Source organism: Macrotis lagotis, chromosome 4 (genome assembly GCF_037893015.1).
Source record: "Macrotis lagotis isolate mMagLag1 chromosome 4, bilby.v1.9.chrom.fasta, whole genome shotgun sequence".
Classification (NCBI taxonomy): domain Eukaryota; kingdom Metazoa; phylum Chordata; class Mammalia; order Peramelemorphia; family Peramelidae; genus Macrotis; species Macrotis lagotis.
This window is the reverse complement of record NC_133661.1, coordinates 144,621,812-144,636,867: the sequence shown is the minus strand read 5'-3', so window position 1 is coordinate 144,636,867 and position 15,056 is coordinate 144,621,812. Positions and strand designations below refer to the sequence as shown.

Below are 15,056 nucleotides of genomic sequence, written 5' to 3'. Positions count from 1 at the left end.
CATAGCATACTTTAAATAACTCTGACTATGCAACATCACCAAAAATTGATATTGTTGAATGTTGGTGGATAAGTGAATATTAAAGGTCTGCTTAAAAACCTTGAGAGATAGGAAACATTTGCTTTCTAAGGCAACCCATTCCACTTATGAATAACTCCTCAAAATTTTCTTTTATATTGACCAAATATATGCCTACTTATAATTTTTACCCTTTGATCCTAGTATTACGTTTGGTGACCAAGCAGCACAAGCCTAATTCTTACTCTATGTGACTGTGAATAGTTCTTTTGCCTCTTCTCAGTTGTCTGTTATCATCTTATCCACTATTAACAGTGTTCCTAGTCTTTTTGATATTCTTTCTCAAAGCGTAACTTTATTTAAAAAAATGTCCTTTTGTTATCTTTAGAATTCCTCATTAGTCTCACTCTAAGTTTTAGTGCAACCTTAATTGTTGTTTAACCATGTCTCCCCCTGCCTTTTCTTGTAGAATTGATTTTTTGAACCAAAGCATGAAACTTTACATTTATCATTATTTATTTTTCCTTATTTGAACCTCTTCTTTTTCTTAGTCTAAGATCTTTTTGGATCCTGCTTCTATCAATTCAACATGTTAGTTATCTCCCTGCTATTCTTTAAAACATTAATAAAATACTAAACATCAAAATCAGGGTCTGAATCTTATTTTATTTATTTGAATACCTCTTTCAGAATTTCATATAATCATAGATTTTGAGTATTTAATATTGAATAACCACTCCTTAGATCATATCATTTAACCACTGATTAATCTACCTAATTGATTTTATCCATTCTTCAATTTTTTTTGCTTAATCAAGAATATCCTGAGAAATTTGTTAAATCTTTATTAAAAATCTAGGTATAGCTGTAAGCATTTCTTTGATCTAATGGTATAGTATTAATATACATTGATCTAATAGTATAGTATTAATATACATTAATAGGTATTTTTAAGTGATTCTTGTAGGCCAGACACTGCTAAAGATTTAGAGTGTAAATATAAGCAAAAAAAGAAAGAAAAGAAAAAAGGGGAAAAGGATAGTTTCTGCCCCAAATAGTTTATGTTTTAATGGGGCAAAAAAAGACCACCTAAAATGAAACTGGAAAGGGTGAGGGTAGAGGGTCCTTCAGGGAGAATGTCGAAAAAAATTCAAGAATTAGGGGAAGACCCTGGAGAGAAATGGAGAAATGAAAATGTTTGACTGGGTACATTCTTAGAATGGAAGCTCTGAGAACTGTCCAATGAGAGAAGTGGCAGAGGGATCCTCCAGGATGAGAAGACCACTGAGGTAATAGTGAAGAAAGAAATCCTGAGTCAGAACTGTAGCCTAGAGAAGAATGAATAAATGATATCAATAAAGAAAATGAGATTATTTTGGTGTGATTTGTTTTTGATGAACTTGGGCTGCGTCATGACAATTGTACTTCAAACCACCTCTTTCATTATAAGTTTTGGATTTTTTTTTCTGAAATAGTAAGTAGACTTATCAGACAACAGTTTGAAGATTTCAACCATTTTAAGTAATCTCAAATGTATATATATATATATATATATATATATATATATATATATATATATATATGCAATTCCACCTTCCACATTATATGCTTGTCTGCTTTCTATTCCCTGTACACAGAATTACCTCTCCATGCTCTTATGTATGTTATTCCCTGTTCTTGGAGTGCTCTCTACACAGCCTTTTCCTAGAATTCCTAGTTCCCTTCAAAATGTAGCTTACATGCTTAAGCTTTTCCAGATTCCCTAGTTGTTAGTCCTCTCCTTCTCATCACTTTTATTTATTTTGATTTTATCTGTGAACATGATGCTATGTCCCTCCAATTGAAGGTAAGTTTTTTGAGGGCAGGGACTATCTCAACTTTATATTGATATTCCTAGAATCTATCATGATATTTGAATTATGATACTTGATTTATTGATTAATTCACCTTCTTTCCTCTTTTTATTTTGTTTTTTTCTCCTTTCTATTCTTGTGACCAGCTTTATATATCCTATTTTCTGGCAGAATTTGCTATTCCTCATTATGTCTCATGGAGGAAGCTGGTGGTATAGTAGATAGAATGCTAAGTCAGGAAGGTACTACATTCAAATTTAATCTCAGATACTTATGTGGGCAAGTTGCTTAAAATCTGTTTGCCTCAGTTTTCTGAGCTGTAAAATGAAGATAAGACCAGTACCTGCTTCTCTAGGTGTTGAATCAAATGAGATAATATTTTTAAAAAGCCTTAAGGGGTATCTAGGTGGTACTGTGGAAAGAGCATTGACCCTGCAGTCAGGAGGACCTGAGTTTAGATCTGGTCTTAGACACATAATAATTACCTAGCTGTGTGACCTTGGGCAAGTCCCTTAACACTACTGCCTTGAAAAAAAACCTAATAAAAAAGGCTTAGTAAGATACCTGATACACAGTAGGGAATATATAAATGTTTATTCCATTCTTCTTCCCTTTGTTATAATTAATTGGCTCAAAAAATGATCTCTCCTCCAAGGATTCAGCTGCTGGTTGGTTGGTTGGTTCTTGTCCTTTGTTGCTGAAGAAGATGAAAATAATCCATCTTTACCTTGGGAATAACTTTAAATTTATTGTATCACTTCAAGGGTTCACTGACTTTTCCTTCCCCTTTTCTCTTTGTTCATGTTCATATTTCAAGGTCTTGACGTAGATTAGGATTTCTATCTGTTTCTGTATAATATTTGTCTTTTTAAAAATCTTCCTCCCATAATTTTCCTATTTTATAATGGGAAGAATATCTACTTATGTGCCAAAAAATAAAGAAGAATTTCTCCAACTCCTTGATATTTTCTTCTATCATGGCATCAACCTGAGTACTTGCCAGTTGTTTCTGGAAGGTATAGGATTGTTGCATGGTCGCTTTTATTTCTCTAAAACATAAATAAAAAGTGAATCCCTTGCCTGTACAATCACTGAAGCAAAGATACTTGAATATCCAAAACTTTTTCTGCTACCTACTAATATGAATGACCTGTTTATCTGTCCTATTTACCATGTTTGAGGTTCTGCCACCAGGAACTCCTTAGTAAGATTTTTTTATAGCTATTTTCCTGATCTCCTATTTTTTTTAGCTTTTCTTGCCTCTTTTCCCTTTATCTGTTGCCATTTGTACAGGTTCAGTTCATCTACCAATAGTAGACTATAGCTGTCTTCAACTTTTGGATGAAATCTTCTGAAGAAATTTATCTCTTGGCTGCTTCCAGACTTTTTTTTAATCCTCTTTTCTTTTACTGCCAATCAGATATCAGATATTGCCTACTTGAATCTTGCTTCTTCCTTGTGCCAGTTTTTCTTGGGTGATTTTTAGATATATAAAAGATGTGTTAATATAAAGAGTGAGGAGGGACTTTTTTTCATGTGATTAATCAGTACTTAGATTTAATGATCCTTTAGGCTGAAGCATGTCTTTAGAAACAGAAATAAACCGAGGTTTGTTTTAGATTCTTTCTTAGGATTCATGGTGTAAGGTCACCCTATATGGTAGATATCTTTTAAAAAGACCTTTCTTATTTATAGGATCACCATGTCCGAAAAGGAAGGGACCTCAAAGGCCATCTAGTTCAACTTATAGCAAAACTAAAAAGCCCTCTGAAACATTGATGATATATGGTCATTATTATTAAGGTTAAAACATTCTGTTGAGGAAAATTCCAATACTTCTTGAAATAATCCATTCTTGTTAAGAAGTTTTCCCTGACATCAATCCTCAATCATCCTTTCTGCAACTTATATTGCTTTTTGTTCTGACAAATTTAATTCCACTCTTCTACATCAAATACTTGAACATAGTGATCATGCATACTTTTTTTTAAGTTTCTGCAAGGCAATGGAGTTAAGTGGTTTGCCCAAGATCACACAGCTAGGCAATTATTAAGTGTCTGAGGTCAGATTTGAACTCAGGTACTCCTGACTCCAGGACTGGTGCTCTATCCACTGTGCCACCTAGCTGCCCCCAATCATGCATACTCTTGATCCTCACACTCTAACCAAATCTTCTTTTCTCCAAGCTAAACACTGTTAATTAATTTAGTTGATTCTTGAATTACTCAATATTATTGTTCTCCATTTTATCCCTGTCCTTTCCAAAACAGAATGACTGCAGTGAATACTTCAGACCAGGGCAGAGTACAGTGATAATTTCACCACCATCAATCTATCCAACCTACAAACACTTTCCCCAAAAAGAGACTATCCATTTATCTCTTTGTCCTCTCAGACCATGATCTTTATGTTCACTACTTGTCTTCCCTACAAAAATTCTTGAAAAATGTGGTTTGTAGTAGTTTCTTCTTCCTTTATTAACTGCTTAGCTAGTTGGCTTGTCCCCCTACTCAAACTATTCTGTTAAAGGACATGAGGAATCTTCTAATCATCAAATCTCAAAGTTCCTTATCAGTCCTCAGCTTACTGACAATGTTGACCACACTTTTCATGAAACTTTCCCCTATCTTGGTTCCCATGACAGTGAACTATACTATCTTTCCCTCTAATTCTTGTCTTTTCTTCTTCATTGACTCCTTGTTCTCTCTGGATGATTTGGTTAAATATAACCATGAGGGAGCAGCATAATTACCACTTAATTTTGCTTTCCCATGCAAAGTACACTCATCATTATCTGTGGGACACTACTTAAATAACTCAGTATGACTGAAATGACTCTGCTGTCTAAATGTTTACCCCCTGATGTTTTGGCTTTTGTTTCCTTCTCTCTACTCTCTCCTCTGATCTCATTTATATCTACAACTTCAACTAGTATCCTGACTTGGGATATTACTGAAATAGTGATCTCCAGCCCTGAACATTTGGAGGAATTTCAATCTCTATGTACATCCCCACCCAGTACCTCAAACTTAACTAATCCCCAATGATTTGAAACTCATTATCTTACTCTCTTTAAAAGGCAATTAGATGGTTATAATGTGCAGCTGGGTATTGAAGTGGATAGAGCTACAGGTCTGGAATATGGAAGACTTAGCTTACTAAATTCAAAATTGATCTCAGCTATTTACTAACACTGTTTCTCTGAGCAAGTAACTTAACTCAATTTCTCTCAGTTTCCTCATCTGTAAAATGAACTGGAGGAGGAAATGGCAAGTCACTCTAGCATCTTTACTAAGAAAACCCCAAATGAGATTGCAAAGAATTAGACATAACTGATATGACTGCACCACAAATACATGACATAATGGATAGAATACTGGATTTGGAGTCAAGAAGGCCTGAGTTCAAATCCTGATTTAGACAGTTACTGAGTTAGATCTTTAACTTCTTTCTGTTTTCTTTTATGCAAAAGGTGGATTAATAATAGCACCTACCTCTCAGGACTGTTGTGAGGAGCAAATGAGCTATTTTAAAAACTATTTTACAAACTTTAAAATGCTTCCCACTACTACTATATTCCCTCCAAAACAATTCTTCCTTTTGACTTCCCTATTTCCCAAATTACCATAAAAATGAATGAAAAAAAAATCAAGTGATTTATATGTGCCAAGTGCTGAAGAAACAAATAGAAAATTCTCCATTTCTCCAGGAATCCACACAAAAATCTGGGTGTCTACTGAGTGTACTGCAATGTGAATGGAAAGGCACAGAGAGAAGTGGGGTAAATGAGAAGACTTCAGAGTCTTTAGGGTACATTAGCACTTTAGAGTATAGTATATAGCAACATGATCAAAGGTAATGCCCAGAGACCCATAGAGTGCCAGGGGGGAGATGGTAAAGTCTGATGTCTTTTTTCACTGGAATGGCTATGGTTGGTGACTCTCCTCATCTAAGAGGTTGGTAGCCATGCCACTCTTCCTACCCAATTACCCCACAGGGTGTGGGTAGCCTGAATTTGAGATCAGAACAAAAATAAGGATGCCTGGCTGGCAATTCTCCTCACACATTTTCTTGGTTCTAAGTGGCTAAAGACATCATTGATCTCAGCACTTATCTAATGACTGGACAGGGATCTTAGCTTAGCAAAGTCCTTTTAATCTGTTTCGTCTTATTCTACCCTTTATTAACTCTCAATCTTTCAGCATCATTGGAGGAGTGAGAGGGTGTGCTAAAGACTTCACTGTTTCTTGTCTTCTCCATCTAATCAGGACATAAGTACTGATGTTTTTAACTTTGGCAGTGTCTTTTAAATCTGACCCTTTTCCTTTTTATCCTTCATTATCTCTCAGCTAAACTTATACCAGTGGTTTTTCAATAGGTCTCTCTATTTATCCTACACAGTGGTGTCAGGCTAATCTCCCAGAGATACAACTCTTGTCATGAAACATTCCTACTTGAAAACTATCTTTCCAAGGCCAATTAAATTTAAGTTTGGTCCGAAGATTCCTTTCTCTAACTCTTCCAGCCTTGATTTTTTTTTTAGTGCTAGTAGTATTTACAAAGAATTAGTTCTTTTTAAAATATTATTATCATGATATTCTTTTGATTACTTACACATACTTTATTTTATACCCCAAATCACCCCTTATATTTTTGAATTCCTCATTCGCTCCATTTCTTAATGCATTATAATATTCCATTAAATGCATATGCTATAGTTTCACATTCTTATGCTGTAGTTCTCTCATTTTGCAGGAAACTGAGGCCCAGAGAGAGGAAGAATGATTTTTTTCCCAAGATCATACAGAGGCTGTGCTTTGTTCCCAGGGTTACAACAAAAATCTGATTGTAAATGATTCTTTGGCACACAAAGGCCTTTGGCTTGGCATTATCATATAATGGAGGGAGATCCATAGTGTATGAATAAATAGATGAGAAAATATAGAGCCCGAGGTCTGGAGTTAGTAAGACCTGAGTTTAAACATGGGCCTTTTTAACTGACAGTTACTAGCTTTTTTACACTGGGCAAGTCACCTAACTGCTGTCTGCCTTAGTTTCCTTAGTTGAAAAATTAGGATTTATAAAATGTCTGACCCAGAGTAGATGCCTTGTTTCCTTCCTCTTAATGTGCATTAGGTTGTTTCCACCAGGGTCTGCAAGGAGGCAATTATTGAGGTGGTTTGACTCTTCTAACACACAACAATTCGTATCTTTCCTTCCTTGCTATTGGTGGCTATTATTCACAATCGATGTTGGTGTTGATGGTATTGGGGATGGTGAACCAAAAGGATTTTTCAATCCAGAATGATGTGAAGGTTACCCACTCCTTCAAGAAATGGCTGTGATATAAAGACATAATACATCAATAAAAAGTATTTTTTGTAAATTAAGATTGTTTAGGCTGGATGAACATTAAGATAATTTTTTTGCTCTAAATATACGAATTCCAGCTTCTGCCACTCACTAATCATATCACTTTAGTTTCTTCAGCCTCAATTTGCTTATATACAAAGTGGAGATCATAATACTTATAGTTCCTACCATTCAACATGATTATGGATGTTAAAAGAGATGATATATTAGAAAATTCTTTGTAAATTATAAAATGTTATATAAATATAAGAAATAATGTGTCAGAAAAAGGTTTGTTGTTATTCACTATTAATTGTTCTAACAGATACTAGTATTTGAGAGTGTGGACAGATAGTGGAGAAAAGAGGTTTTGACTTTCTTGTTCATTGTATGATGGCTTTTGTAGAGTTTTTTTTTTTAGCAGGGGAAAAGAGGGAGTTTATTCATTTGATTTTTAAAAATATGCTACAACTTATCTTTAAAAAGTTATACCATTCTCACAGAAATGCTTATTACCAGAATGGATACTTTAATCAGATTGCCCTCCAGATACAAATCATTAGAGCAGCCTAAATTTAAGAAAAGCATAACAACAATATTATAATATATTCAGAGTCACTTATATCACAAAGTGCAGTTTAAAGAACTGTTGGAAGAATAATGCATTTGTGCAGTGATACTGGACTTAAATCAGTCCTACTAGGTTATGTACTTTGTGTAGCCTGTGTTGTGAAAGTTGGTGCAATCGGATCTCTCCAAGTTGACATTTTTAATAAAGACAGAAATGTAGAAATATGATGTATAAACTCTCCTTTCCAAAAATAATGAACTGAGGAGATTGCTACTTTAAAACCAGAAATTAAACATAATTAACATGTAAATGATTAAGTTGTCCAATTTGATATTTCTGAGACTTAAAACGATACAATATGCAATGTGACCTTTTGGTGTTGTGTGCTTCTGTATTTGTGGTGGAGGGAATTGTCAATAGCTATATTTCTAATTTAGTATTCCCAGATTTTTAAATTGTTATATTTAAACGTAAAAATATTTATATATAAATATATTTCCTGACTAGGTAACCATCTATTGCAGACAATATAAGTTTATGACAACTAATTTGCTATTATTATAGCCAAAGTAATTTGGTCTATATTAATGTATTTTCAGTTCAATCAAGCACAGAGTGATTGGACGTGACACTTTGAGAAAAATTCTAAGCAGTAGCTTTACCAACTGGAACCAAGATATTTATTGGAACAATTTATTCAAATTAATGTATTTTTATTATAGGCAAATAATCACTCTTCCTCAAACACATGTCATTTGGTCCTTGTACTTTATAATTAACTTATGTCTGTCCATTTTATGTTCTCATAATCCTGAAGGGATTCCAACTCCCATCCTCACCATATTGACATATTTCATTAGATAGTTGCTGTTTCACATATCTAATGCTATAAGCTCATCTATGTGAATTATCATGTTTAAAGCCTACCTTCAATTTTCAAGCATTAGAGAAGCAGAGAAAAGGGCATGGCTATCTTGACAGTGAGGTAGAAAGTACCCAACCAGAGTTCATCTTACAATAAAGGACTTACAATCTTTCATTTATTATTACTAATGAATTTGGAGGTCTTCAAATAGGGAGTTTTGTTTAGATTGTGAAATAATCAAATGTATTTGATTGGGAAAGCTAGAGTTCTTACAAGTCTACAAGGCTATGATTTGAATGTCTGATATCATTTGAACTTTCATCTATATTTATCTCTCTCTGTTCCCCCCTACCTGTGTTGAATACATATACTCTTGCTATCAGCCCAGCTAATTAGAGCAGAAGGATATTTGGAGAAGAGAAAGAAGAGCTAAGGCACACAAAGTTCAGAGAAAGCCCCAGATTCAGCTACTAGGAAATTAGACAAAATTTGGTCATTGTTTTATATAATCTAATAGGCATTCCAATGCAGAGATAGTTTCAAGAAGTAAAAATTTTACTGTAACCAAAGAGTACCATTACACTACCACTTTTTAAATGAACAGAGGACTGCGCTAGTTTCAATTTGACTTCTCATGGACCAAAATGAATGCTTGAGATGGTAGCAGCTTCAGTTTCTTTGGGTACAGATTAGGGTTTTTTTTAAAATGATTTTTTTCTCATTTTTTAAAAAAAAAGATTTTATTTATTTTGAGTTTTACAATTTCCCCCCAATCTTGCTTCCCTCCCCCCACTCCCCACAGAAGGCAGTCTGTTAGTCTTTACATTGTTTCCATGGTATACATTGATCTAAGTTAAATGTTATGAGAGAGAGAAATCATATTCTTAAGGAAAAAGAATAAAGATAGCATATATATATGTATATATATATATATATATATAGCTATAGGAGATAACAAAATTACATAATACGATAATTTATTTTTCTAAATTAAAGGTAATAGTCTTTCATCTTTGTTCAAACTCCACAATTCTTTTTTTGTATAAAGATGGTATTCTCCATTGCAGATAGCCCAAAATTATCCCTAAAGAGCAAGTCCATCAATGTTGATCGTCACCCCCATGTTGCTGTTAGGGTGTATGTACAGTGTTTTTCTGGTTCTGCTCATCTCGCTCAGCATCAGTTCATGCAAATCCTTCCAGGCTTCCCTGAATTTCCATCCCTTCTGGTTTCTAATAGAATAATAGTGTTCCATGGTATACATATACCAGGGTTTGTTAAGTCATTTCCTCAATTGAAGGACATTCACTTAATTTCCAATTTTTTGCCACCACAAACAGGGCTGCTATGAATATTTTTGTACAAGTGATGTTTTTATTCTTTTTCATCTTCTCTTCAGGGTATAGACCCAGTAGTGATATTGCTAAATCAAAGAGTGTGCACATTTTTGTTGCCCTTTGGGCATAATTACAAATTGTTCATCAGAAAGGTTGGATGAGTTTACAGCTCTACCAACAATGTATTAGTGTCCCAGATTTCCCACATCCCTTCCAACACTGATCATTGTCCTTTCTGGTCATATTAACCAATCTGATGGGTGTGAGATGGTACCACAAAGCTACTTTAATTTGCATTTCTTTAATCAGTAATGATTTAGAGCAGTTTTTCATATGATTATGGATAGCTTTGATTTCTTCATCTATAAATTGCCTTTGTATATCCTTTAACCATTTGTCAATTGGGGAATGCCTTTTTTTTATAAATTTGATTCAGTTATCTGTATATTTTAGAAATGAATCCTTTGTCAGAAATACTAGTTGTAAAAATTGTTTCCCAAGTTACTACATTTCTTTTGATCTTATTACAGTGGTTTTGTTTGTGCAAAAGCTATTTAATTTAAAAAATTTTTTTATTATTTTTTAGAAAGATTTTATTTATTTTATTTTACTATTTTCCCCCTAATCTTGCTTCCTTCCCCCCACCCCCCCACAGAAAGCAGTCTGTTTTTACATTGTTTCCATGGTATACATTGATTTAAGTTGAATGTGATGAGAGAGAAATCATCTCCTTAAGGAAGAAAAAAAGTAAAGTATAAGTGATAGCAAAATTACATAATAAGATAATGGGTTCCGCCCTAAATTGAGGCATGAGGTGGTACCTCAGAGATGCTTTAATTTGCATTTCTCTAATAATTAGTGATTTAGAGCAATTTTTCATATGACTGGATCACTTTGATTTCCTCATCTGTAAATTGCCCTTGTATATTCTTTGACCATTTGTCAATTGGAAAATGTTTTGGTTTTTTTTTTGAAAATTTGACTCAGTTCTCTGTATATATATTTTAGAAATGAGTCCTTTGTCAGAACAGATTAGGTTTTTATAACTTCTCAGGACCCCTTAAATTATACAATCATCAGTGTTTTGTGTCAATTTTGGATAGATAAGTAAAACCTTTTACAAGAGAGGTAAATCTACAGCAAAAGGGAATCATTCAAAGGAGAAAAGAGAGATGGTATTTAGAATGTAACCTCAGGATTTATTATCAGAATGAGTAAACATTCCTTATTCAAGGACAGGAAAGAAGAGAAGGTGATCAAATTATTTTGTAACTACTAAAGAAGTCTGTTTGATATAAGAAAACAAGGTTGAGGTAACCACTAAGATGACTAAGTCTCTTATCTAAGGATAACAAATAGTTTTGCATTACATTACATTACATTACATTTACATTGCAAAAGTTTTAAAGTATTATTTCTATTTTAATTCCTTTCTTCCATTGTCCAGACCCTGCCTTGGCTCATTGGTAAAGCTTTCCTCAGAGATAATTTTTATAAGATAATGCCTCTAACTAGATAATATATGTAAAGTACTTTGAAAATCTTAAAGTTTAGTGATTATCATGAGAATTCTAGATCATACTGTTCTCTCTTTTGAACCCTTTATACTTTCAGACTATTAAGGCAGTTCAAAAATTTATTGTTCTATAATTGCTTCTAGTGTATTAGTTTATCTCCTGAACTGAATTATAAATTCCATGGTGGTCCTATCAAGGTCTAGATCTCTATATGTGATTGGTGACAGATAGGGACATTTTCATATATTTGTGTATCAACACTACAACAAGCAAATGCTATGAATGTGCTCAATAAATCCTTGATTCAACAATCAGTTCTGAGATTAAGGATTTAAATTTACAGCCTGCCTCACAAGTTGTGCTTTATATATCACTCTTGGTGTATTTTGGTGCTTTCATTAACTTTTACTTTATTCATTATGGGATGAATTATAATCTTAGTCAAATGAATACATTCTGTTAACATAAGGGTGAAAAATATAGCTTGATTCCTTTCTTATGGAAGGAAACATGAAATATCAGTTGGTCATTCAATCTGATTCTGATTGAGATCTATTTTTCTTGTGTCTTACTACAACTATGAGTTTGAGTTTTCTCTATTCATTGTTTATAGGTTTGCAACAGTTTAGAACAGCCAAGGAAACAGCAGCGTTCTGATCTCAATGGACCAGTCGACAATAACAATATGCAAGAGGTAATTTCATTAGGGGATAGATTTCTGGAACATGTTTTTAAGCTTATGGTGGTTGGTAAAATTTTGATTTTGGCTTATTGTCCAACACTTTTAGCATTTGAAAACATGTCTAATGAATGGGATAGGGCTATGCATGGAAGATTGTGTTCTGGGAGGATCTGAGCAAGTCTAGTTTTGTTCCAGGAAAGGAATTTATCTTGTAATAGTAAGAGAAAGTTATTACCCCACATTTAGGAGCAAAGACAGGTTGGTATAATGGATAGGACAGCATAGATTAAGGAAGTTAGGGGTAGTAGTTTCACTTAGTTTCACTTCTAACATACTGACTATGTTATCCTGGACCAGTACTTGATACCTCAGCAATTTAGGTAAAATCCTAAGAGAGCAAGTTGCTGATATGCATGTTTGGAGGTTGTCTCAACACTGAAAATTCCTATATTGAAATCATAATGTATGTGCTCACAGATATGTAGGCACACACAAATATTGGAATCAGAAAATACATTTGTATATATCATACCACTGGGAGTATCATTCATAGATTCTAAAGTTCAGAGAAAGGAAATGCCATATTATTGTTGTTACAATTCAGTCACTTTCAGTCATGTTCTTTACCCTATTTGAGTTTTTCTTGGCAAAGATATGGGAATGATTACTTCCTTTTCCAGCTCATTTTACAGGCAAGATTAAGTGACTATTCCAGGGCCATATAGCTAGTAAGTGTCCAATTATTACATAGTAATAAGTAGCAGAACTAAGATTTGAATCCAGATTTTCCTATTCCAAATTCATTTTTCCCCCCAGCATAACACACAGCTTCTTATCACATGTTCAACATTACTCTTCTAGACCACAAAAAATATTTGTTTTTGCCATTTTAAAATTATTCATAGATCAATGTGGCTTTAAACAAACCATTCCATTTATTTTTGGGCTTCACTGACCTCAATTGTTAAATGAGGGAGTCAGGTATTATTATCCTTCTTCTCAAATTTCTTAAGTTGTCAATGTGTTTGGAAGTCTACTTAGTTTGTCAAAAATTTACCTTTTTTTTGACTTCTTGATTTTAAGCCCATTAAGCTTTTACTCTGAGTACCCTTCCTTAAGATATAGGCACTCACGATATTGATTCCCTGGGGGTGTCAATGAGCCATGTACCCCAACTGAACATGATGTTACTCAAGTTGAAGTAATTTTTCTGTAGCTAATAACTTCAGAAAACTCATCACTGATTTTAATTTCTTAACACTTTAATTGACTTTATGTGATACAAAAATTTCATTTTCTTTACTTATTGTTGTTCTGTTTTTAATATTTCTAGACAAAGAAAGTGGCTTCATTTCCAAGTTTTGTTGCTGGTAAGTGATTTGGAGCTATATCAGTTTGTAACAAAAGAGTCATTTTATTTTACTTCTTTAGAAGTTATTAAGAAAATATAACTCAAATATTAATGAAATGCCATAAGATATAAGAAATGCCATAATAAGGTACACATTTACTGTGTATAGCATTGCTTAGCCTATTTTTTGGAGCTGTTCCAATCATTGTTATGATTTTTTTTAATACAAAGAACACTAGCAGTGTGAATCATTTAATTGTTACCTTGCTAATCATGGCATGTGCCAGCACTGATGATTGATTTAACAAAATGAAATGTTTTTGCTTGAAAGCCTTTAATTATGTGATAACAGTTTTGATCCAGTGTCTGCAATTGCATCCAATCTTCACTATCCTGTTGTTTTTCACCCTGACATTTTTGTGTTATTGTTTTTTCCTTCTTTCTTTTTCTTAACTTTCAAATGTAGATGAACAGCAGTGCTCTTTGTTTTTGTCTGTGGCTCAATTTCTTAAGCAGAGACCATTTTTATTGGCATAGGGAAATAGCTTCTTTGAGGATAGAAAGCATAACTATCTACTTACAAAGATCCAAACCTTGTCAAGCATATTTCTTATACTAAGGATCTTTGATAGTTTGTTTCTGACTTTAAAGTATGATGTTAAAATATGACTCTAAAATGTGACCACCAAAAAGATATCATAATTTGTGGTATATTATAATAAAAAATTTCTGATTTCACTTATTTTACTGCTAGCACAACTCCATCGATTGGGGAGGGCAATCCAGTTTGTGAGGATTAGTCATTTCTGTGTGGAAAGACCAAGGTAAATTGGTCTTACTTGATTGTCTTGTTGATCCTTAAATATTTGGATCTTATCTCATATTAGTTTCCTAACCTAGTTTAAACAAACATTATATTAAATTGAATTCCTCAAGTGCCCTTCTTAACTAGTAAACCTCAATTAAACCAAATTTTCTTCTTTCTCCCTTTGAACTTGGGCAGGCTTTCTATACCCAATCTAGTCCTCTGAGAGTCATAGCTGTGAACTGAGAGCTTGGAGATTGTCTGAATCCATACCAAATGACCGCCAAGAGGCATTAAGTTTGACAGAATTGTCAATTACTTGTTAATGAGTCTGAAATGAAGGTAAATCAAATCTATTCCTTTTAAGCAGATGACAGCAGAGGAGGTATGATTCTGATTTCCAAATCATCCCACAAGCCTCAAGGGATTTAGATGGAATAAGGCTAAAATGAACTAGCAAAGAGAAAGAAAAGTATATACTTTTAAAAAAAAAGATTCAAATCTGAATGAACTTTTAAAAATTATCTTAAAATATTCTTTTAGTAAGAAAGGTTATTTTCAAATAAAATTATATTTAGGCTCAAAGTTTAAAGGGAGTTTGACAAACATCAATTTACCATCTGAAATAATTAAGAATAAGTTATATGTTCATAATTCAAGACTTCTTTTTCTTCTCTAACTCTATTTTAAAGATAACTGGTAGAA

The 15,056-nt window shown here is 33.4% G+C and overlaps 1 protein-coding gene across 1 annotated transcript in view; it reads left to right on the top strand.

Moving 5' to 3' along the window:
• APBA2 (amyloid beta precursor protein binding family A member 2) overlaps window positions 1-15,056 on the top strand; it is a 281,698-nt gene that overhangs the window by 210,096 nt on the left and 56,546 nt on the right. The window contains exons 5-6 of the mRNA XM_074236214.1: window positions 12,127-12,207; window positions 13,529-13,565. Of these exons, the coding sequence (XP_074092315.1) occupies window positions 12,127-12,207; window positions 13,529-13,565 (118 nt within the window). The remainder of the gene's footprint in view (window positions 1-12,126; window positions 12,208-13,528; window positions 13,566-15,056) is intronic.